This window comes from Argentina anserina, chromosome 4 (assembly GCF_933775445.1).
Source record: "Argentina anserina chromosome 4, drPotAnse1.1, whole genome shotgun sequence".
Classification (NCBI taxonomy): Eukaryota; Viridiplantae; Streptophyta; class Magnoliopsida; order Rosales; family Rosaceae; genus Argentina; species Argentina anserina.
The window spans coordinates 22,284,654-22,309,147 of record NC_065875.1 but is presented as its reverse complement, the minus strand read 5'-3'; the positions used below and the strand labels follow the sequence as shown (position 1 = coordinate 22,309,147).

The following is a 24,494-nucleotide window of genomic DNA, read 5'->3' as shown; positions in this document are numbered from 1 at the left end:
GATGAGCAGCACCTTCTCGTGGTCTGATTTCCTTCAAAATGAGAAAGGTGAAGTGCAAAGTAAAGGGAAGTGAATGCATATCAAATTATCAACCTCACTCCAACACAATAAACGAATCTGAAGAGTTTGACAATTGTACTAAAGTAGAACTGAAAATTATTGGACCAAGGAATGTAAATAAGAAAAAAATAGTGACTATTGGATTATTTCTTTTTACAAACTTGTTTACAACAACGACTAAAATGAAAACTTGTTTACACTAAAATGAAAACCGACCCTAAAGAACGGATTTCTTGCTCGACTGTTCTGAACAGTCGCTTCGAAAATTCATTTATCTTTTCTCCTAATTCACAGGATTTACTTGCCGTAAAATCCATATCATCCCGCTACTTGATTAAAATTCAAACCATTTCATTCCCAAACCTTGTTTAAAGAAGTGATTAGTTTCCAAATTCGTAGTTTGAAAATTTAAGCTGTGTGCGTCGCCGCCTCTATCGAGCAATAAGCGCTCTTATCTTTTCGTCGTTTTAGTCTTGAACCCCATAGAAAGGCTTTACTACTATTACTGGTCCAAACTCATCATAACCATGAATCCATAGAATCCAAAACCACCCAAACCAAATCCAAATGACTCTATTATTTCTTATTCGAATTCTTCCACCTTCGTCATCTTCTTCTCTTCTTCCCACTCTCTACTGTGATACACCGCCAGCTTGCTCACTCCACGCGCGTTTCCGTCATCGGAATTAACTCCACCGCGTTCCGATCGCCTTCAATCACTCCAACACGTCCTCGATCGCTCTTTCCCTCACAAACTGTCGCTCGATTCCGAAGAAACTCTACTCGTAAGTCTCTCTCTCTCTTTCTCTCTTTCGTTCTCTCAGTGCTTTAGTTTTGTTTTTGTTTTTTATGGACATTTGCTTAGATATACACAAAAAGAAAGATGTGAGAATAATTGCTGAATCAAATTCATCAGTTCTAAGGCTATTTTATTTTCGATAGGATTAGCGCATAAGTTTGTACATACTGTACAGCTCGTTGATGATTTTCTGAGTTGCAAAGCAGTGTGTGAATATAGGTTTATTGACTGTTCGTAGATCGCAATGCGAAGTTTTGAATATCGGAGCAGTGGTTTATCTTCGTAGGTTTTTTTGTTCGTATAGTTGTTTCACTGTCCTGTCATGTCGTCATGTAACTTATCGTGTCTTTAATTTTTTTTGTCTTATGATTAGTTGAAAATGCCGGAGATTCAGTTGGGTTCTCACACAGTAAGGTCTCATGGAGTACAAGTGGTGAGGTTTCATATGCATGATTGGCTGATTCTGGTGGTTCTTGCGGCCATATACCTTGGTCTGAACATGATAGAGCCTTTTCATCGCTTTGTTGGTGAGGATATGATGACAGACCTGAAATACCCGTTGAAAGGCAATACCTTTCCCTTCTGGAGTGTTCCGGTAAGTTTTGGTTGTAAGAAAATGATATCATGATGGGTAGTGCTCATAGAGTTGAAAGTTGCATGAGTCTCTTGTCTCACTTTTAACTTCTGGTAACAGATAATTGCAGTATTGATACCGCTTGCCGTCATTCTTGTTTACTACTTCATCAGAAGGGATGTCTATGATCTGCACCATGCCATTTTAGGTAATTCTTTCGTCATATCATGATTCATGTTTTTTTGACGGTTGATTAGCATGTTATATTATCCTGATATCACTTTTACTTTTCATTTTCGTCTCAGGCCTTTTGTTTTCTGTCTTTATAACTGCTGTATTAACTGAGGCAATCAAAGATGGGGTTGGGCGACCTCGTCCAGACTTCTTTTGGCGTTGTTTCCCTGATGGAAAAGGGGTGGGATTTCTGACCTTCACAATTTTCTATCCTTTGATATCTTCTTGACATAAACTTGCACTGCTACTTCTGGTCCTATTCGCTTATACACGCAGTGACATACAAGTAGTCCCTGTTCAGGTGTTCCATAACGTCACAGGAAATGTCATGTGTACTGGAAAGAAGAGTGTCATTAAAGAAGGACACAAAAGCTTCCCAAGCGGGCATACTTCAGGTAAGAGTTTAATAATTTATGAGGCTGTAAACGAGGATTGGGGATTGGTCATTGTAATATCCAACCCCATTTCTCTAGGACATACCATGCTTTATAGGAGTTTCATTATGCTACCTGGCCATCTTATTCTTTAGTGCATATATTTGGATTTTCGGCTGCAACATAAGTTGAACATAAATTCTGGTTTTCAACATGCAGGGTCCTTTGCAGGTCTTACTTTTATCGCATGGTACTTGTCAGGGAAAGTGGGGGTATTTGACCGTAAGGGACATGTTGCAAAACTATGTATTGTGTTCTTTCCTCTACTTCTTGCAGCTATGGTAGGAGTTTCTCGAGTTGATGACTACTGGCATCACTGGCAAGATGTTTTTGCTGGAGGTCTTCTAGGTACTTTTGCCTGCTTATGGAATCTCACTTTTCTAAAGATTAGTAGTGTTTCTTGAGGTTTTCTATTTTCATTTCTTATAATGTGTAATTCTTTCTTCTGGTGCAGGTGTCACTGTTTCTTCATTTTGTTACTTGCAATTCTTTCCAATGCCATATGACACTGATGGTATGCACTACTTGATAGTTTCTTCTAGTCTATTTCAGTATATATCGTTTGTTTTGTCCTGTGTACCCTATGCCCACCTTGTGGCTGGGATTTGATAATTAGAAATTGGTATCTCTTAATAAATATCTGAGGCCGAAGAAAATGCCAAACATTTTTCTTCGTCATCCTAGCCTAGGTGTTCAGATTCTGGAGTTCACGAAACTTTTGTTTTCCTTCGATGGAGAAGTTATGTTTTCTACAGTTAATTATTAATTAAGGAACTAAGATATAAATCGACCTCACCAGTTCATTATCATTGTTGACATTTCTTCCTAAATTGGATGGGCAGGTTGGGGACCTTATGCGTACTTTCAGATGCTGGCAGACTCTGAAAGTGCTCAGCCACTGTCCACCAATGCAAATTATCTGAACGTCCAGCAAGAAGAACTCGAGAGTATATACATCCATCATCAGCAGGTTATTGAAGCATCACAAACCAGCAGTGGAGACACAAACCTCATGCTAAATGGTGGACGAATACACTAGCTCCAGGCTGTGAATGAATGACTGCAGAAAGAAGTAAAGAGTTGGTAATCAGATAGGATGTTCACACTGTAGGATCTGCGGGTGTGCTTGAATTTCACTACAGATTCCAAAATCTATAGTCCTTAGTATATTTGGACCACTCCATCGTACTCGATTTGTTTTAGGATTCTTCTTGATGTTCATATTACATTGCTTCTAGATGCTTGTTGGTCTCAATTCTAAAGAGTGGAGAGTTAAAAGTCTTCCAGTTTGCATATGTACACGTTATATGTTTGCTTTGAATTATATAATGAACGCACACCAACATTAGTCTTGGCCTCACTTGGAGAGGCCTCAACGAAACAAGCCAACCTCAGACAGAGGAGAAGAAACAAACCCCATGATTTCATTACTCTCTTCAGTCTCTTGTATTTGGAATATGGGAAGCAAACCCTTTGCCAATTCTTAATTGGACATCTAGCTGGACTCCATTCACTCCAGTCAACCATGTGTTAATAATTTCCATAAGCATGTTTAGCCCAATTTTTTCCGAATAAAACAAGGAGTCAATCTATCTGAACTTTTTTCCTGACTAAAATGAAGACTTCTGAAAAATGAAGAGCAGTCGTAACTCGTAAGGCTCTAATTCATCCTGCTCCAACAACCTTCTCTTTGCTTTAAGAAATTGTTAATGTGTCCAGAAACTATATGGTCGTTTTATTATTTTGTGTATGTACACGGCCAAAGAGATCACGCTAACATAATGATTATCAAGATTCAATTGTGAAAGAAGAATGGATTAGAAAGTGATGGGGCATTAGTTCTATGATATATCGTAATGTGCGATATATAATATGGGAGATCAAGGGCGATATTTGATCTATTTCATGGCATATTTGTTTGGGATAGAGCACAAAGTTAAGGCGACTCATTCATGATGCAAATAGCACAGAAAGTTCTTCTGGATCATGAATTCATGATGCACCTTAAGGCCAATCTGCCAAGCAGGGTGAAGCAGCCACTTTGTATTGGTATGTGACTGAGGAATGGTCGTACTGGGGAGTCGGAATTAGAGCATAGGACCATGAATTAAATACCATTTTAATACATAGATAGGTCAGACTTATAGCAAGGATTGAATATATCAGTCAAATTAAGCTCAAACATACTTTATAGTTTATATCAGGTATAGTTATCATTTATCCAATTCTTGGATGAGTACGTACTATAGTACTAGACGCACATAATTGACCAAGTATATCAATTCTCTGTTAGTGAGAACCCTCAGATTCTCTTTCTCAGAAGTTAACTCCAAGACCAAGCCTTTCTTAGCGTGTAATTCGTTTCTGACTTCTCCTATATAATACCCTTTTCCCTTCCTATCTTCTCACACCTCGCTCTCTCAGCTTCCAATATCACATTCTTCATTTTTCTTTCAAGCAATTTCCACAAGCCGCATACCTAGCTAGCTCCAGCACTTGAAACTTACAGTAGTATGGAGATTGCTCCTAGTAACTGCTATGACAACTTGAAGAGGTACTGGAGGAGGAGAAGGTACCAGAGACTACATGGTGACAACAAGAAGAAGATGAGGGTTGTAAGGCTAGGCGGTGGACCTAATGGGAGCACTAGTCCTCCTCGGCGATCTTGGAGGCTCAGAACCACAGCAAAGCTTAGACTGATCAAGTGTTTTTCGCCGATAAATCTCTTCACCAAGCTCCACGGTGCTTATGTTGACATGATGGTTAGGACGGCCGGCAACGTTGGCGGTGCGAGGAGGATTGCGGGAGGATCAAAGAAAGTGGCAAAAGCACGGGATCAGATTTCAATGGCAACTTCAGAGGAAGCAGTTGACACTAGACTGGTTTTGGAGATTTACAAGAGGTTGGCGGCTTCTCGCCAATTAGCAGATGCCTATTGAGATCTTATGCAAATGAATTACTTACTGCAACTTCGACAATCCATATATATTTGTTTCCTTCTTGTTACTATCTGGAAAACATTGATCCACATCATGTACAAGTACGTACAGGTAAAATGGTAGAAATATTAAAAATACTAGTTAGGCTTCATGCTGTGATTCTAAACGCTTGTAATTACAGCGATTGTTGCTAATTCTTTTATAGTGAAAATGGTTTTGGCTTCTGAAGTGAGTACTGTAACCCTTTCCGTCGCCAGATATCACCACATACAATAGTCTCTTAATGGGCCAATAATCACCCTAAACCAATTAATCTCAGAATCGATACCTTTATATGAAAGTGGGGTTGCAATATCTGAATCATAACCCAAAACTAAAATTTTTATTTGGAAATCAAACTCGATTTTATATAGCTTGAGGTCCTGTCTAATCCTTCTATCCTTGCGGTTCTGTTCATATATAGAGATCAATGCGTCCTTGAGCTCGACTGCAATTTGTAAGACTACGACATGCATTTAATTAGATTAATTTATATCAGATATTGCGATAAATCTCACTGTTTGGTCAATAATGAAGATTCATTGAGCCAGCAGGCCGCAAGAAAAGCGAAACAATACGATGGAGCTAAAACCGCAATACAACAGAATCTCAATAGTCATTATAACATACTTATCCAAGAGAATCAATACATGACCTCCATGTATATCCGCACAATAACTAAAGCTCACTATAAGTTCAGAATCATGGGGACCTGAAAGAACGTAACAAGCTTCCACTTAGCTTGGATTCATTTAAGCAACGTACACTGCAGTTTCATCAAATTAAATCTTGTGCAATATTTAAATAGAAATAGAGGTTTTACTACCAATACCACGTCGTACGTACATGATATATATTATATGATGTCGTATGAGCAGTGAGCCTGCATGAATCTTCTGCTGGTATACATTGTATAGAGCAAGAGTCCTATTATTCGGTTTCAGGCAGGGGCGGAACCAGGATTTAGATTTAGACTTTCAGGTGGATCGGAGCATGGAATTTAGGTAAAGCATCACATCCTATATATGGATTGGGTTTATTAACTATTTAATGAATTACCCAATAATTGATAAATGTATAATTAATACACATAATGCTTCTGCTTCATTAACTGGTTTGTTCTTTTGGAAGAATCAGTATTCTCTGACTGGTCAGAGTTGTCTTGACGATTGAGCATTGACTATGTCTTAAAATTCTTTTACTTATCGCATACTACTACATGATGTATAGTTTATACGTACCCGGCCTGTGATTCTCATTCCTGGAAGTAACCTCCAACTGACCAAGCCCTCCAGTTCTTCCATCGACCATCTATATAAACTCGTCAGTACATTCTCTCTTCACACACCTATCTACCTCCAATTTGACTCTCAAACATCCTTACTTTCTTTTAAGCTTCATCAAAGACACAAGAGTGCAGACTCAGTTGTAGCCAGTTAATAATTACTATGGAGATTGTTCCGAGCACCTTCTACGACAACTTGAAGAGGTATTGGAGGAGGAGAAGATACCAAAGGCTGAATGCAAACAGCAGGAAGAAGATGAGGGTTGCCAGACTCGGGGGTAGAGCTACTGGGAGGACTAGTCCAACTCGGTTTTACAAGATCAGAAAGTTCCGGTTGATCAAGTTTGTTTCACCGATTACGCTCTTGGCCAAGTTCCACGGTGCTTATGTCGATTTGATGGTGCGCATGGCAGGCAACGTCGGTGGCGCCAGAAGAGTTGCAGGTGGTTCAAAGAAGGTGGCAAAAGTACAAGATCAGATTGTTTCAGTGGCGGCTTCTTGCGGTGAGGAAGCCGTTGATACTAGATTGGTTTTGGAGATCTACAAGAGATTGGCAGCTTCTCGCCAATTAGCTACCTAGCTATTGAAACAATTAAGTTAGCAAACATGCAACATCAAATTAGTTCAAATTGTATGATAGTAAATACGTGCAAATACGTATTCTTGAAGCTTGAATAAATTGGCTCGTTGATTGTGTTTTTATATAAGTCTATCTGTACTTGTCATGCACGTAATATGTCCCAAACCACGATATTTTGAGCTGATGTTGTTTTATGTTGGCGATCGAAATGATTTTTTTGTGAGTGCTATACTAGTATACTACTCATGTGTGACCAGATATGATATAACAAGAGTGGCTGCTACCCTCAAAAAGTTAGCATTGTTGAAATAAACAAAGATATGTACTGATTTGTGATGTACATTCGGATTTTAATCTCAGAGGCTTTTGTTTTTTGAGAAGTTTAGAGACTTGAGATATTAGAAGTAACTAAATTGGGTAGTACGAATTCGTACAATTAATATCAACAAACATGTGTATATAATATGAAATTTAATGTCAAGTTATGTGGGAAAAATAGTTACTCTAGAATTATATTGAGTACAATTTGTGAAATCAACATTGAAAAGCGTACATATAGACTGGTATAGACTAATGAATGCATATTATGCCTCAGTTGGAAGAGTGAACATACACTACGAAGATAAACTAATTGTACTGCGTGTCTTGTAACGATCTAAAATTTCAAGCTTAAAAACTCAAAATTTTAAAGTCGTTAAACACAAAATAATCTCAAATAAATCGAAATCATTAAAGTGTAACAGCGGATCAATTCTGAGTTCTCAATACAACTCAGACAACCAATTATTACAACCCAAATTATAATCCATACACAAAATGGAAATGTAATAATCCTCACAAATCACTCACAAATCTCACAAATGAAATTACACAAATCCTCACACACGAATCCATGCTAAAATCTCACCACAAGTAGGATCCGAACGACTTCGAGCCTCTGTAGTCGTCACTCAACCTCCACTAATCAGCACCTGCGGAATTATCCCCTACACCATCGAATTGGTGCACCGGGATTGTAAACACAAACCCGGTAAGCTTATAGCTCGTATGAGTAAAATCAAAATATAATTCGCATATCAAAATATACGAAAGATCACAAAACAACAAATATAAATGCCCTCATGAGTCAATGGACAGCCTATCTGGTTGTCCCAAAGAAATATGAAAAGAAACGCTCATGAGAAAATTAAGTAACCCTTCTGGTTACCCAATGCATTTATAATCCAGGTACCAAGAACGCTGGTACACATCTGTTACCCCTCTCGTAATACACCGCTGATATTGGATAGCCACCCGCTACCCAACATCCCAAAATAAACTGAGTACCCATGAGCAGATAACCACCCGTTACCTCTCATGCAGTACTAAGGCAGACAGACTAGAGCTCTAACTGTATCGTAACTTTCGCCCGGCCAAAGGCTAGGTTCCGACTTGCCAAACACGTACAATAATCTCACATCATATTGTACCAATCACATTCGAAGACAAATCAACATTTTAACAATCTCAATGTCAAAAATCACGTACAATAATCTCACATCATATTGTACAATTCAAATCACATGCTCAATATATTCACAATAAAATCATAACAGTATATTATATAGCAAACTATATATATTCGTACTTATTTACCATTTTTACAATATATATATATAGTCCACTATATCTTATACATGTCATATTTCACAACACATGCTCGATGCACAATCTTCCGTCATCAAAATGATCATTTCTAATGAATTAATAACAGTATATAATATAATGAACTATATATATATATATGCACTTATTACCATTATACAGTATATATATATAATCCACTAAATTGTATACATGTTATAATTCATTATTAAATACTCTTGCAAAATCTTGAATCACCGCGAGGGTAGATTCGTAAATATGTGAGATTTTACTCACCTTATCGACTTGAGCGTAATCCCACAATTCCCGGAGATAATTCATTTCCTTGATTTAACGATCACCTTGAAAAGATAAGAAAAGAATTTAGAATCGTTTCGTAAACCTTTAAATGCCGAAACAGTAATAATCGGTTACTGTTCAACAATTTTCGGTTTTACGAAGTTACTGTTCATGGTTACTGTACAAATACACAATAATACGTATTTCTGTACGTATAAATATTATATACGTATTCCTGTACGTATAAATATTATATATGTATTCCTGTACGTATAACTATTATATACGTATTTCTGTACGTATAAATATTATATACGTATTTCTGTACGTATAATTACCATTTAAATGTAAATACAAATTCAGTAAATAAAATTTACTAAATTACCCTTTTATAAAATTACTTTTTACATTTACTGAAAGTAATTTATAATTACATTTACCGAAGGTAAAATTTAATTACATTTACCGTAGTAAATAAAATTTACATTTACATTTAAGTAAATTACCAAAATACCCTTCTGTCAAAACTGCTCACACCGCCTCACACGGCGGCGCGTGTGGCACACGCGCCACCTCCGGCCGGCCGCGCGTGGGGCCCACGCGCCGACGCCAACCAAGGCGCGTGTGATGCCACCGCCGCCCCATTTCTCTCCTTTTCTTCTTCCTCCTCCTCCCCGCGGCCTCACGCCGCCTCGTACTCCCTCCTACCAACCTCACGCGCCGCCTAAAGCGGCGGTAACCTCCCCTTCCATCTCTCCCTCCGATCTCCACCAACAACCTCCCAAATCACCCAAAAACATGACACAACAAACACACAATCCATCCTAGCACGTATCTCACCTCGATTCGATGATGGAAAGCTCGTTTGGAGCTCGATGGTGGCGATGAAGATCGGTGTGTCACGCAGCTTCACGGCGGCGAGAGAGGACGCGATCCTCTCGGGGTTTGCAGAGAAGGGCGATGCGGTGCTACTGTGATAGGCGGTGGAGACCACGGCCTAACGATGGTGGAGATCGTTGCGAAAACAGTGAGGGAGGGAGGAAGAAGGAACCGAGAGAGAGAGAAAAAGAGAGAGAGAGAGGGAGAAGCTCGGGGTCGAGAGAGAGAGGGAGGAGCTCGGGGTCGAGAGGGAGAGGGAGGAGCTCGGGGTCGAGAGGGAGAGGGAGGACCGAAGGAGAGAGAGAGGAGAGGGGAAAGGAGGGAGGCGGGTGAGAGAAATGAAAGGGTTTCCAATTATGGGAACCCTAGCTGCAAACATTCCCTTTTATACCCCCTCCCAAAATCAGAAACTAACTTCCGTCGTTAATAACTTTTACGTACGTCGTCCGATTTGAACGTGTCACATACTTGTGAACTCGTATCGACGAGTTCTACAACTTTTGTGAAGGAAGTTTTCGCGACCGAGCGACGAAATAAAAGTCGATAAATTCGTTCGGAAACGTAACGTTTTCTTATTAAACGTTCTCGGAACGTTTCCGTTTCCGTTTTCATAACATTCGCAAACAATCAATTTCCTTTAATTGAATTTCATAACTTTATAGAATTCAATTCAAATATCGTTTCAAAAAAATCTAGGGTTATTACATGTCTTGGATCTATCAGCACCATATATACTGGTGGCTACTATATTCATCTTGAAATTTAACATAGAATCATTAGAATGTGATCAATTTTCCTCATTTTATTTACAGATATATATATTACTTTAGAAAAGGTTTTCAAGTCATATCTTAAAAGGATTTAAACGAAAAGAGTTTACCCTATCTAAATGATGGACTTATACGTACCTTTAACCAAATGCGCACTATTAACATGTAAGGCATGTCATCCAACATATTTCATAAACTTAAGCGAGTCACAACAAGTGTGATTGATAATTTAGATCATACATGTACTTAAACAATTTAAATCATGCTGATTGAATATTCAAGGCGAGTCGTAACATTTTGAAGAGGAAGATCACTCATGCAACGTAAACTTGGAAGCATAAAACAAAAAAGCAAAAGAAGATGTATGACTCCTTCAACTATCTTAGAGATCGAGCTAGCATGTAACTATGAATTCATTTAATTTTGGCCATATATGTGTTTCAGTGTTCGCAGTAGAAATCCTTTAGCTTTAGCACGAAAACTCTTCTGCTCCGTCACATATTTGCCAGCTCCAAGAATCTTCTGTTGGTAGTTATCTAATGTACGTACGGAGCAAGCAGTCGATCCTCTTATCCATGCTTGCAGTAGTTGACCATGAAAATGGAATTTAGCTAAGGCGCTAAGCCATTAAGGCATACATCGACAGCATTGTGCCATTGATTGGACTTATTAATCAACCAATTAATTTAAGCAAAAACCATCCTGCATATACTTGATCAAATTATTATTATTATTCAATTATTCGAACTTTCGGAAATTAGTTTGAGTTTGAGTGTTTGACCATATAAACAAACAAATTAAACTCAATTACTAGTATTGTGATTTCCACGGCCTCTGATTCTCAAACCTGGAAGTGTTCTCCAAGACCAACAGACTAAGCCTTCCGTTTTGACTTGGCTCCAAGTCTACTTCTCTATATAAACCCTTCTTACTTTCTCTCTTCAAACACCTGTCTAAAAGTCTCAAGCATCTTTCATATCTTCTACGCTTCAGGAAACAGAGCACTGACACTATACCATGGAGATTATTCCCACTACATACTATGAAAACGTGAAGAGATATTGGAGAAGGAGAAGGTACCAGAGGCTGTATGGAGACTGCAGCAAGAAGAAGATGAGGGTTGCCAAGCTCGGGGGTGGACCGAATGGGAGTACTAGTCCTACTCGGTCTTTCAAGATCAGAAAGCTTCGATTGATTAGATTTGTTTCGCCGATAAAGCTCCTGTCCAAGTTCCATGGTGGTTATGTTGACATGATGGTTCGGATGGCGGGCAATGTTGGTGGAGCCAGAAGAGTTGCAGGAGGATCAAAGAAGGTGGCGAAAGCGGAAGATCAGGTTGTTTCAGTGGCGGCTTTAAGCGGTGAGGAGGCCGTTGACACTAGATTGGTTTTGGAGATTTATAAGAGGTTGGCAGCTTCTCGCCAATTAGCTTCCTACTGAAACGTACAGTGTGGCTAGCAATTACGCAAGCATGCAAAGTCAATGTTTTTGAAATTGTAATATATGGTCTATGTGAATGGCCAAGTTGTTAGAACTATTCCTCAATTTTGGTCATTCAATTACTTAATCAATTTGATTCTTTTTATTAATTATACTATAGTTGTTTTTTAGCGATCAGCGTACTCATTTTCATTCTAACAAATTGAGACTGTTAGGTAATATGTATGTGTAAGCTTACATGCTGGTTACATAACAAGTAAATCATCTTTTCATGCTCCTTATATGTACCAAAACACGAATTTAAGTTGATTCTGGATGATATGATATTCTTGTGGCTTGGTAAACTAGTACTTATGTATGACTGGAGATGATATATATAACAATTTATCTTTACAATACACTCAAGTATAAGGAGTGGGTTGTCGAAATGAACACGTACATATTAGAGGTGTAAATGCAACATTTAATCTTGAACTCTATAAACTTGTCCGCAAGAGCCTTGATTGAGATGTTGGAGATTACCGAATTGGGTAGAAAATCTCTCTGTGTCACTGTGTCAGTCATCCCTAGGTTGTACCAGAACAATTACCCGCCACAACAAAACCTATAACAACTCAAAATCTGTATGTGTTAGTCACTTATTCTCATACAAATGCAATCAAAGTTTTGGATAGATAGTAGGGCCGGGCATATATCGGTTCGGTTCAGTTTTTGGTGTAAACCGAAATCGAATCACTTTAATCAGTTTTGAGAAATTTAAACTATTTACCGAATTGAATTAATTTAAACCGAAATAATCGGTTTAACTGAAATTCGGTTCGGTTTCGGTTCACACGTCATATGTAATTTTTTTTTAATTTTTCAAGAGTTGAGACTCGAACTCCTACCCAAAGATGATGCCATAAAATCACTACATCACACGCACTTTTCATTAATAACTATGTAAAGATTATATTTTTCTCATTTTGATAGATATTTTTAATAAAACATCAAAATGTCAATATTGAGATTCAAACTCCTGACCTAGAATATAACAACCATGCGCTCTACCAACTGCATTAAACAACCATCTATGTTTTTTTATATTATTTTTTTGTACTAATACCCATTATTTATTATTTTTTAAATCATTAAATTAAATTCGGTTGGTTCGGTTTTAAATCGGTTAGTTTGATCACGTAATCCATTTTCAAACCGTTTAAACCGGTTTCGGTTCGATTTTCTTCATTTTTTAAACTACATCTGTTCGATTTGGTTATCCGGATCATATTTTCTAGGGGTGGGCACGGGACGGGACGGGACGGGATGGGGCTCATCCCACGTCCCGTCCCACTCTTTTGAATCGGGACGGGACGAGGGTTTTTAAGAATGCATCACACTCGGGATTAATCCCGGTTGGGACGGGACAGGACGAGACAAATCTCACATTCATATGAAGTTAAATAAAAACCTATATTTTTACTTTTTCATAACAAAGTAACATTAAATAATGAAATTTTAACAAAAAAAATGCATATTATGTTCAAAATATTATAATTTACCATTATTATTTGAGTTGATATAATTTTAGAGTTATTAAGAATATAAATTAGTTTCATTTTGATACAAATATATAAGAATTTTTAAGTTTTCATTAAAGATAGGACGGGACGGGACGAAGCGGGATAGAAATTATTCGTCCCACGTCCCATCCCACCATTATGAAATGGGACGGGATCGGGACGGGACGAACGTTTTTAGACCTCCGTCCCGTCCCGTCCCTATGAATTTCGGGACGGAATCGGGACGGGATTATAATTTCCATTTTTTATGCCCACCCCTAATATTTTCAGTTCGATTCGGTCGGTTTTACTTGTTTAATTCGGTTTATACCCACCCCTATTAGATATAAATTATGTAATATAACTCTTTATCTGTGATTGATTACTAATGGATAATTGATAACTGTATGGTTCCAGAATAAAATGAGCAATAGTTTGTTGCTAACTTGCTATGTTGTTGAAAGCAAGGTCTGCAAAATCGATTATTTCGACAAAATTTTCGGTTTTTCGACCCCACGATTTTATCTTCACATGCCAATAACTTTTCGTTGGAAATTTGCCAAATAATATAGGAAAGATTGGATATTATGGCGATATGCTTGAAATCTGATGTGGGACATAACCCAATATGGGCCTAATTCGGCAGTCAAACTTAAAATTCTGGATAAAATGGGGCAACATAGTTGCCTGGGATTCGAACCCTGGTTGAGAGTATTAAACAACGTCTTTACCATCTTTGCCATTAGTAAGGATGTGAACTAACTTCATACTAAGATAAATATACTCTTAATTCTATCAAATTGACTTCCCCGATTTTTTCCAATATTTTTATAAAAATTTCATTTTTCAGAACTTCAATATATCTTAGATAGCCGATATTTTAGTCCTTAGTTGAAAATGATAGGATTGAACACCGAACAATTGGAGCTATTACTCACTACATCCAAAAATTTCCTGATCGACATTTGGTACATTTATTATTTGGAATTATTATGTGAACTTTTTGTTAGTTATTTTATAGCACCCATTTTAGAATCCGGATCCTCTCCTGATCTTTTTTTTCACCTGACCTTACTGATTTTTCTTGTGATGGCGACATGTGTCCAAAACCTCATCCAATTCAATGACTCACAATTTCTTTAGATTCTCACTCTGTTCAGTTTTTCTTCCATACTCTCTATCCTCTCTCAATTCCCAACTCTCCCCGATGGAAAAAAAAAAAATTTCAGCGCTCCCACTTCAAGTCTTCAACTACTCTCTCTCTCTCTCTCTCTCTCTCTCTCCAGATTAGAGACCTCCATGGTCTCCAGATTCTCCGCCCACCCAAATTTCCAAGCTCTAACATGTTAGCAAAGATTAGTTGCCCACAAAATGTGGTCAAGGTATATTTGGGGATTTTAGCAAAGATTGAACCTTTCGTGTTTCTTGAGCTAAATTGTAAGAATTCATATTAAACTTAACCAAAGAACAACAGAAGACAGAAGAGATACAAATGGAAGGAAATGACAGAAAGAAAGAAAAGCCATTGACAAAAAAAAAAAAAAAACAACGACAAAAATGTCGATTTGCACTTTAAATTTGGTCTTAATTGTCAATTTGCACCATGAACTTGCATTTGAGTCAATTTACCTCCTAAACTTGGTAAAAATTGCCGATTTACACCATATCCGTTAAATTTAATGTTTTCAATCCAATTTTAAGTCACATGTCATGCATTTAAGGGGCAGTATTGTCATTATATATTTATTCATATTTAATAATGAAATAAATTAATAAAATTACTTAAGAGAAACACTTGCTACAATATTTGTTTTTTCGAAACATGTTATTGATTTATATATTTATTATTTTATGTGATATGGTATGTTAAAAGATATTAGAAAAATATAAATAAATAAATACATTGAAAATTAAAAATAAATGTGTGTTCCGAGAGAATTATTATTCTACCATTGTGTGTGTCTTAGCCTTATTAGGTTTCATGTTAGAGATAAATTCGCATTTCTGTAATAGATTAGGATCCTGAATCATATGGGATTGTGGTTATATAATTTCTATATATTGGCCTCATTATCAATCAATAAACGGTTACGTTCTGTTCTATTACGTTGTTATTATTCTCGTTTTGTTCCTCCTCCAACAATGTGTACATATAAAAATATATTTATACACAACACACTATATTTGAATGGGTGGGTATATTGAATATATAATTCAAAGTAGGGTTAAGTATGTAGAAAAAAGATGTAAATAAATAATTTGATTAACAAAATAATCCTCATTTTAAAGAATATTTTTTTTAAGAAAAATATAAATAGAAAATGACAACATTACCCCTCATGTGCATGATATGTAACGCAAAATTGGATATAAACAGTTAAATTTAACAGATGGGATGCAAATCGGCAATTTTTACCAAGTTTAGGAGGTAAATTAACTCAAATACAAGTTCAGGGTGTAAATCGGTAATTTTTACCAAATTTAAGAGGTAAATTGACTCAAATATAAGTTTGGGGTATAAATTTACAATTTCAACCAAGTTTAAGGTATATTTTGGCAATTTTGCCAAAAAGAAAGAAGAAATCAAAGGGATGTGTGAGGGAATTATAGACCATTGAATTTATAAAATCCACGTGTCGTCATCTTAGATAGCCTCAAAGGTCAGGAAAATGCACAGGCACAAAAAAAATCAGAAGAGGATCCTTGTTTTATTAGTTGTAAATTGTAATCCTGGCTAGCCAACAATTCTATTGGCATGGATATGACCTAGCTTTTTTTATTTATTTGGCAAATATGGCCCAGCTATCGAGCAGCTTCTGTTTGTACCTCCGGAAGAGTAATATACTAATATTCAATCAATTAGACTCCTCTTTGTCTAATTGAATTGAATTGAATTGAACCATTAGACTATGCATACATTTTTATAAAGCATACTTAAGCAAACTTAATATTCAATTGTTGGTCAGACACACAATTATTGACCAAACACAACGAAAACTCCTTTGTCGCACAATTCCTCTGAAATGTACTCATCCCCAGAAGTAACTCCAAATTGACCAAGCTCCCATTTTGACTCCTCTTTCAATATAAACCCCTCGTACTTCCCATGTTTCACACACTTCTCTCAGCTCTATCTCATAAGCAGATCCTTCATTCGTTTCAAAAAGTTGTTAATATGGAGATTGCTCCTAGTTCATACTACACCAACTTGAAGAGGTACTGGAGGAGGAGAAGGTACCAAAAGCTGAGCGTTGACAACAAGAAGAAGCTCAGAGTTCAAAGGCTCGGTGGAGGCCCTAATGGGACTAGTCCTCCTCGCCGGTTCTTCAAGATCAGAAAGCTTCGGTTCCTCAAGTTTGTTTCGCCGATAAGTCTCTTGGCCAAGGCACACGGTGCTTATGTTGACATGATGGTAAAGATGGCCGGAAACGTTGGCGGTGCCAGAAGGATGGCAGGAGGGTCCAAGAAGGTGGCTAAGCCCCAAGATCAGATTTCTGTGGCCGCTACTTGCGGTGAGCAAGCCGTCGACACTAGACTGGTTTTGGAGATTTACAAGAGACTGGCGGCTTCTCGCCAATTAGCTGCCTGTTGAGATTTGACGCAAAGCAAGCAAAACTTCAAATTTCCAATTTGAAATTTTGTGATATGTGTAGTTTGAATTTTCTGTTCCAGAGTTTGTTCATTTCTATTAGAAGTGGGCTGTTTGGATGGTGAGGTAACCTTTGACATGCATGCATGTTAATTGTAACTAATTAAAAGAAGTTTGGAAATGTAAAAACTTTGTGCTCGTGGAAAGTGAAGGAATGTGCCCAACATATATCTTCTGCTTCAACTGAACTAAATGAATTACATAGAAAAGTACACATTAATGGTATATACTTTGTTGAAGGAAATAGGAAAAATCTATGTAATGCAACTCCATCTAACAATTTACAGAGATCGAAGAACACCAAATTTATTAGTTCTGTCATTTGTTTCAACCAAATTATGGATTTCGTTCGGCCACGTGTTTGCATTGACTGGTAGCTACAAAAATCTGTCAGGAGATCTTCACCGATGATTCGGAGGTGAAAAATCAGTAAACAAAAGATTTCATCAAATCGATTATTGATATATAGTATTCTTGCTATGTGCATAGTTCTTTGAGTTTGAGGCAAGTTCATAACTCAAACCACGGATATCATGGATGACGAAGAAGGCTCTTCTTATCATCATCAGCCTCTTCTTCAAGACCGCGACGCCATTTCTTCCGATGATTCGCGCCTGAAACAGCTCGGTTACAAGCAAGAACTGAGCCGCAATCTCTCGTATGAACCCGAATCTATCTTTTTCTCTTTTCATTGGAGTTTACTCTACTTTTTCTTTGCTGTAGATTTGTAGTCCTGCAATTTCCATAGCGTAAACCTTGTTTTCTTCAAGTTTAGTTTCTAGATGAGCATCATTTTCACAGCTTTAGACTTTTAGCAAAGAATAGCAGTGATCCTTTTTTGTTTTGTTTCTGACTGATGGCAAGACTACTTGAACATATCGCTGATTGCTGCCAAGAAACTATACAAAAAATTTATCAGAAATATCCGGGAAACTTATAATATCTAGCGGGGTTGTCAATGTCAGAGGCCATATACAAAACTTTGTTGGTTACATTTCATTTTCATTCACATACTTTAGATAGCTAGCCAGGCACATTGTTTTGATACATATATAGACAAAAATTCTGGTTAGAATTTACAGATATAGACTAATCATATCTCTTGGTGTCACTCATCACCTCAGCATGGCACGCAAATGAAGATACCAAAATAATCTAAGCTCAATATTAATCTCTTAAAACATTGATTAAGATTTTCATCTTGGATTTCTTTATATTTGCAGACAGATTTTTATAGCCGTTGTTATTGAATATGAATTTTCTAGGACGACCATTTAGATGAGAATATTGATGGGTCTAAATTATAGAAGAAAATCTTTGGCCTAAAATATTAGGGTTTTGATCCTGTGTTGTGTGGTGTACGTTGTGATGTGTTAGGGCAATAGCAAATTTCTCAGTGACTTTCTCCATCGTCTCAGTCCTCACCGGTCTGAGCACGACGTTTGGTATTGGCCTCACATATGGTGGCACCATCACGATGGTGTACGGGTGGCCGGCAGTGGGGATGATGACGCTGCTAGTGGGACTATCGATGGCTGAGATTTGCTCGGCGTACCCGACTTCCGGTGGACTCTACTTCTGGAGTGCCAAACTCTGTGGCAATCGTTGGGGACCTTTGGCTTCTTGGCTCACTGGCTGGTACGCTTTCTAATTTCTCATTTGATAATCTGATGAGCTACATTTTTAATTTTTTAAGACATACCATTGTGACGTGTGTGTGGTTGTTATGGGCCAAATTCACCCAATATGTCATAGCCCCAAAATATGGCAAAGGTCATGGGGCTTCATATTCAGGCAGCTTACCTAAAAATAGGATCCATTAGAACCTAATTCCGTTTAATTACACTGTTACACTACATTAATTTGATGATGTTTATTAGAATAGGACTAGCTGGGTGTGTCCCATGACTCCCCATTAATGTTTTGAATCACGAAGCTGTTACAGTGGCCAGACGTTAAAGAAGAAGTTCCAAACCATATATATCACATTACAAGACTCGAGTGGGATGTGTAATTACCGTATAGTGGTGGGCTTAAGAACCTTAGTTCAAATGTGATTCGACAATCCGTGAGACCATGTAGCTGTGGCCTGCGGGTGCTGGTCCCAATGGTCTAAATAACGGTTATCGGCATCGTATCAGTTTTGTAAAATAAGGATATAACGGGGATATATCGAGATATATCGGATTTATCGTTTTTAATAATTTTTAATTAAATTTAATATATTTATAAACATATACATCAAAATATACCAAAATAATTTAGAAATTAAAACTTATAGAAAATAAATGTACTAAATAAACTTCATAAAAAAAATATTTGATTGTTTTGACAATTAAAATACATAAATAATATTAATTAATAAAAATAGAGGTGATCATTCATCATAAACTTTTTTATCATCGAATGCTATCGACGAAATTTTAATTTTCTTTAAATTATTTTTTGAAAGCGATGTGGTTTTAAAAAAAAATTTAAAAAAAACACCGATATATCGGGTCAAACTCGGTTTGACCCGATATATCGCTATTTGACTTGATTTTTCGGGTTGACCGATATAATAGACCGATAAGCAACTTATCGTATCGTTTTCTTAATATCGGGAATATATCGAATATATATCGGGATATTTAGGACATTGGCTGGTCTAAATGCTTCTACAATAATTATCTAAATAACAAGAGATATGGACGCATACAACTCTGAACGCTATCAAGTAGATATAAGTAAGATAACATGTTACCAGCGACTTGTCATATAGAAACTCTATCATAGTGATACCTACCAAGCACATGAGTGACGTGACAAAGCTTGTTTTCCTTGTTACCCCGATCTTGATTCCAAGTGTTTAGAGTTCAAAATTCAGGTGGTCTTTTTGTGCTCCCTTTTTTCTTGTTATATTTTCTTGTTTTGAAGTTTGCATATGTTATGTGCAGTTTGACAAGTTAGGTTGAAGACTAAAGTTTAATAAAAGAACAAGGGGACGCATGTATTCTCTTCATGAACATGTGATAGAAATATATATATGCTTTCCAATAATAATTTGTTCAAAAGAGTTAGAGAAAAGTGTCGTGAGAGCAATCGCATATACAAGCGAGCATGTAAAGAGTTTCGGACACAAAAAAAATATGAACTTTATTTTTATTAATTCACGACATTGATCCATCTGGATCTTAATTTTTTTAGCTTTTATGTTATTTAGACATCATCATATTTTAAGAATCATCTTTGAATCTTTGACGAGCAAGTTAGAACCGTAATCTCATAATCAGCAGACGATGGCGGCAATCGGCGTCCAGATCTGTTTTGCTTCTTGGGTCAGGTTGATGGGGCTGCTTCTTCTAGTCCATTGGTGGTGGTTTGGGTCTGGGCCCTTATGGGCCTAGGTTTGGATCTATTTGGTTTGTTGCCCCTCCTATTTGAGCGAGGGGTTAGGTTGGTATGGTGGTGTTTGATTGTGTCGTGGGGTGTGCCATGATTATAGAGTGTCATTTTTAGAGAATCTTATCGTCGATTAATTCTTGTCGTCAATGTAATATGAATGATTGTCTATACATAAATGCTGACAGTTTTAGTATATAGCACTTATTGAAGCGATTTTCTTCTTGAGATTAGTCGTAAAGAGGTATTGAATGCTTTTTAGGTAGGGATGAATCATGGATTTTTGATCCACCACGGATGTCCCTTCGTTTGTAATCTTAGATTTTATATTACTATAATTAAACTTTCTAAAAAAAAAACCTAATAGTTACGTGACACCAAGCAAAGTCATCAATTTGACCAATAAACAATAAGAAGAAGAAAATTAGATTAGACCAATCAATTTGGAGTTCTTCCTCAAATCTTGAGCTACAGATGACAGCTAGCTATACGTATCATGAATCATTTTGTACATAGCGAGGGAGAAAGGGAAGACCAACCATGAAAAAGCCAGTAACTGAAATATCAAATTAATATTTATTAGAGGGGGGAAAGCCCAAGAGTGTGCCATTCTTTAGTCCCATATTCTTCTCCGCGCCTCAAGCTGACTTGCTCTACTCTGCTTCCTCCATTTGACATTTAACTTCTCAATATCTGAGGGAAGAAAAGAGCCTTGGCATTTTGGTTCTGGGTTTCCGCTGTTTCTCTGTTTGTGGGCTCTAGCAACTTTGGTGTCTGGTGGCGGCACAATGACAGCAAACGGCGTAGCTTCCAAGGACTCCGGCCACGCGCGTCTCCACCAGCTCGGTTACAAACAAGAGCTCAAGCGTGACCTCTCGTATAAATCCCAACTCGTTCTTGGTTTGGTTTTTAAAGAAACAATCTTTCTTTCTTAAGGTTTGAAAGTTTGTGTCTTTGTGTGTGTGTCTGGTTTGGAGCTGCAGGGTGGTCTCGAATTTTGCTTTTTCGTTTGCGATCATATCGGTGCTCACTGGTATAACTACGCTGTACAGCACTGGGTTGAAATTTGGGGGCCCAGTTTCCATTGTTTATGGGTGGTTTATAGCCGGTAGTTTCACCATGGTTGTTGGTTTGTCCATGGCTGAGATTTGTTCTTCTTACCCAACTTCTGGGGGTTTGTATTATTGGGGTGCCATGCTTGCTGGTCCTAAATGGGCTCCCTTTGCTTCTTGGCTCACTGGCTGGTAATTTTTGTCTTTGCTTTGCTTCCACTGTATCATCTCTTGGTAATCTTAAGTCTTTTACTTCAGGGATCTGCAGTAGTTGACTTAGTCTAGAGCTTGATTGATGTGTAGTTCAACTCTTTTGATATGCTTTTGGGACAATGTGTAGTTCGTTCAATTTGGTTGATTTGGTACTATCCATTTTGGTTCGAGATGCTAATATCTTGTTCACTCGAAGTATTATTCTAGAATGGTGATATTGTTTCTTTGCTAGTCTGAATGTTCAATCGAAATGTATATTGCCTGCCACTACTCCAAAGACAATTTTATGTTGGACTTACTGGTTTTATGTTCTCTGATGGTGGTAAATGGTTTTTCTTTTTTTGCAGGTTCAACATAGTTGGTCAGGTACTTCTAAGAACTCGTATGTTCTGGAGTTCATATTCCTTCAATATCCATTGTGAGCTCAAGCTTGTCATGGATGCGGTATGATTCATTGATTCATTATGAGCTCTAACGGTGTTGCTATCTTTCTAATTGCAGTGGGCAGTCACAACGAGTGTCGATTTTTCACTCGCAACGCTACTTCAAGTGATCATTCTTCTTAGCACAGGTGGAAAGAATAATGATGGCTATGAGGCTTCTAAATATGTAGTTATTTGTTTCCATGGAGGAATTTTGCTTCTACATGCTATCATAAACAGTCTTCCCATCTCATATTTGTCCTTCTTTGGACAGCTGGCTGCTGCATGGAATTTTGTAGGTAGGAATCTTTTGAGCCCTTTTAACCATAAGTATGGCTTGGGTAGACTATATATTGGATTGCTTATTAACATTAGAGTATTTAGGTGTCTTCGTCCTTATGATCCTCATCCCCCTTGTTGCAACGGAGAGGGCTAGCGCTAAGTTTGTATTCACTCACTTCAACACTGACAATGGTGATGGAATCGACAACAAATTATACATATTTGTTCTGGGACTGTTAATGAGTCAATATACCTTAACTGGCTATGATGCATCTGCTCATATGGTAAGCTGATATTTACATTGCTTTCAGACTTGTTCACTTCCTTCAGTAGTTATCTTTAACTTGTCTGATGAGCATAGTATCATCTGTAAGGTTGAATGCGCAGCTGAACCAAGATGCATCCCATTTCTAGAAGTACAAAATTTAGAGAATCTGCAGAAGTATATTATCCTATTATGTCTGAAGCTACATATATCATTTACAAGTTGATGTATATACAAATTTTTCCATTTCACTTTAGCAGCTAATGATATGATATGCAAATCAAGCACGAGATTATATAGTGCTCCTCTGTGGCTGATATCAGCTCAATGCTTGGCCATATGATTGGTACTGAATCTTTATGTTCATTTGGACTCACTGTTTCTAGACAGAGGAAACCAAGAGTGCTGATATCAACGGACCAAAAGGAATAATCAGTTCCATTGGAATATCTATTATTGTTGGATGGGCTTATATCCTTGGCATCACCTTCGCTGTTACCAACATCCCATACCTTTTAGATGAGAACAATGATGCCGGTGGGTATGCCATCGCTGAAGTATTTTACCTGGCATTCAAGAGTAGGTATGGCAGTGGAGTTGGAGGAATCATATGCTTGGGTGTGGTTGCTGTTGCCATATTTTTCTGTGGAATGAGTTCAGTTACTAGCAACTCCAGGTATCAAACTCTGTTTTATCTGTTTCATACACATACAACAAGAAGCAATAGGGTACGATGAAATCTTATAGCTGCTTACTGTGCTTAATTGTCCTCTCAGGATGGCTTATGCATTCTCTAGGGATGGAGCCATGCCGTTTTCACCGTTTTGGCATAAAGTAAATAAGCATGAGGTCCCCATAAATGCAGTCTGGCTTTCTGCTCTTATATCGTTTTGCATGGCGTTAACAGTAAGTATCTAACTTCTGATTGATCTTTCACCATACTATCTGCAGCTGTTAGCCATTTAATTCTTTTCTTCAATCTTCTCAGTCTCTTGGAAGCCTTGTGGCATTCAATGCCATGGTGTCTATTGCAACCATTGGACTGTACATTGCTTATGCCCTGCCCATCTTCTTTAGGGTGACTTTGGCACGCAAGTCCTTTGTTCCCGGACCTTTCAACTTGGGTCGCTACGGGATCCTAGTTGGCTGGATTGCAGTTATTTGGGTGGCAATTATCTCAGTTCTATTCTCGTTGCCTGTCGCCTATCCAATCAATAATGAGACACTCAACTATACTCCAGTTGCAGTTGGTGGTTTGTTGATTATCACGATATTTGCTTGGATATTCAGTGCTCGACACTGGTTTAAAGGTCCTATAACAAACATAGATGCATGAACATGTGTATATTCGCTGATGCTTATATGTTGGAAAGTTTCATAGAATATAATTGTTGTTCAAAGCAAAGCATGTCATGGGAACTTCCATTTTTATGAAAAGCAGATGACTTAATTTGTATAAACTACCAATCACTGGTTATATTCAGATCAGAGAAATGTGGTATCTTCAGTCACAGTGAACATTTTGAATTTGATTTTAAGTTTTGTCTAACTTTTATCATAAAATTTAATCTAATAATCACATGGAATTCATTAGTCATAATAAACATAAACTCACAAATGTTATTTATAATCTGCAATTTACTTGTATGAATAATAGATTGCAGTTGTAATGCAGCACCTATGCTTTCACATAAAATTAGATTTGTGATAAAACAATTATATGTTTAAGTTTC

At 37.4% G+C, this 24,494-nt stretch overlaps 5 protein-coding genes across 7 annotated transcripts; all 5 read left to right on the top strand.

Annotated features, from left to right (window-relative positions):
* The first annotated feature begins 531 nt into the window (after positions 1–531).
* LOC126792929 (lipid phosphate phosphatase 2-like) lies at positions 532–3,449 on the top strand. The gene is made up of 8 exons (XM_050519449.1): positions 532–845; positions 1,233–1,454; positions 1,554–1,641; positions 1,739–1,848; positions 1,969–2,062; positions 2,261–2,449; positions 2,556–2,615; positions 2,944–3,449. Exons 2-8 carry the CDS (start codon positions 1,239–1,241, stop codon positions 3,138–3,140), a joined length of 954 nt encoding a protein of 317 aa, XP_050375406.1. The 5' UTR covers positions 532–845; positions 1,233–1,238; the 3' UTR covers positions 3,141–3,449.
* Positions 3,450–4,614: 1,165 nt separating this feature from the next.
* On the top strand, positions 4,615–5,040 carry LOC126792404 (uncharacterized). Its single transcript, XM_050518830.1, has one exon. The coding sequence runs from the start codon at positions 4,615–4,617 to the stop codon at positions 5,038–5,040; it is 426 nt and encodes a 141-aa protein (XP_050374787.1).
* Positions 5,041–11,485: 6,445 nt separating this feature from the next.
* On the top strand, positions 11,486–12,108 carry LOC126791862 (uncharacterized). Its single transcript, XM_050518357.1, has one exon. It carries the CDS (start codon positions 11,534–11,536, stop codon positions 11,954–11,956), a length of 423 nt encoding a protein of 140 aa, XP_050374314.1. The 5' UTR covers positions 11,486–11,533; the 3' UTR covers positions 11,957–12,108.
* Positions 12,109–16,672: 4,564 nt separating this feature from the next.
* Positions 16,673–17,089, top strand: LOC126792403 (uncharacterized). Its single transcript, XM_050518829.1, has one exon. It carries the CDS (start codon positions 16,673–16,675, stop codon positions 17,087–17,089), a length of 417 nt encoding a protein of 138 aa, XP_050374786.1.
* Positions 17,090–17,416: 327 nt separating this feature from the next.
* On the top strand, positions 17,417–24,272 carry LOC126790298 (amino-acid permease BAT1 homolog). Of its 3 annotated transcripts, none has more exons than XM_050516489.1 (8): positions 17,417–17,804; positions 18,524–18,784; positions 22,140–22,158; positions 22,294–22,513; positions 22,599–22,780; positions 23,148–23,437; positions 23,538–23,667; positions 23,839–24,272. In XM_050516489.1, the coding sequence occupies exons 1-8, from the start codon at positions 17,680–17,682 to the stop codon at positions 23,977–23,979; spliced, it is 1,368 nt and encodes a 455-aa protein (XP_050372446.1). In that variant the 5' UTR covers positions 17,417–17,679; the 3' UTR covers positions 23,980–24,272. The 3 variants fall into 3 exon arrangements, with proteins under 3 accessions (XP_050372446.1, XP_050372444.1, XP_050372445.1); XM_050516487.1 differs by having other exon boundaries at positions 23,750–24,272; XM_050516488.1 differs by lacking the exons at positions 17,417–17,804; positions 18,524–18,784 and adding exons at positions 21,039–21,404; positions 21,511–21,771 and having other exon boundaries at positions 23,750–24,272.
* The last annotated feature ends 222 nt before the right edge of the window (positions 24,273–24,494 follow it).

What these genes read in the sequence shown, in the direction of transcription:
- LOC126792929 (XM_050519449.1), top strand. Translation starts at nt 1,239, where the DNA reads ATGCCGGAGATTCAGTTGGGTTCTCACACAGTAAGGTCTCATGGAGTA. An exon ending in GTTTCCCTGATGGAAAAGGG is followed by an intron (nt 1,849 to 1,968) that starts GTGGGATTTCTG and finishes GTCCCTGTTCAG; the next exon opens with GTGTTCCATAACGTCACAGG. An exon ending in CCCAAGCGGGCATACTTCAG is followed by an intron (nt 2,063 to 2,260) that starts GTAAGAGTTTAA and finishes TTCAACATGCAG; the next exon opens with GGTCCTTTGCAGGTCTTACT.
- LOC126792404 (XM_050518830.1), top strand. Translation starts at nt 4,615, where the DNA reads ATGGAGATTGCTCCTAGTAACTGCTATGACAACTTGAAGAGGTACTGG.
- LOC126791862 (XM_050518357.1), top strand. Translation starts at nt 11,534, where the DNA reads ATGGAGATTATTCCCACTACATACTATGAAAACGTGAAGAGATATTGG.
- LOC126792403 (XM_050518829.1), top strand. Translation starts at nt 16,673, where the DNA reads ATGGAGATTGCTCCTAGTTCATACTACACCAACTTGAAGAGGTACTGG.
- LOC126790298 (XM_050516487.1), top strand. Translation starts at nt 17,680, where the DNA reads ATGGATGACGAAGAAGGCTCTTCTTATCATCATCAGCCTCTTCTTCAA. An exon ending in ATGATGCATCTGCTCATATG is followed by an intron (nt 22,781 to 23,147) that starts GTAAGCTGATAT and finishes CACTGTTTCTAG; the next exon opens with ACAGAGGAAACCAAGAGTGC. An exon ending in TCAGTTACTAGCAACTCCAG is followed by an intron (nt 23,438 to 23,537) that starts GTATCAAACTCT and finishes TTGTCCTCTCAG; the next exon opens with GATGGCTTATGCATTCTCTA.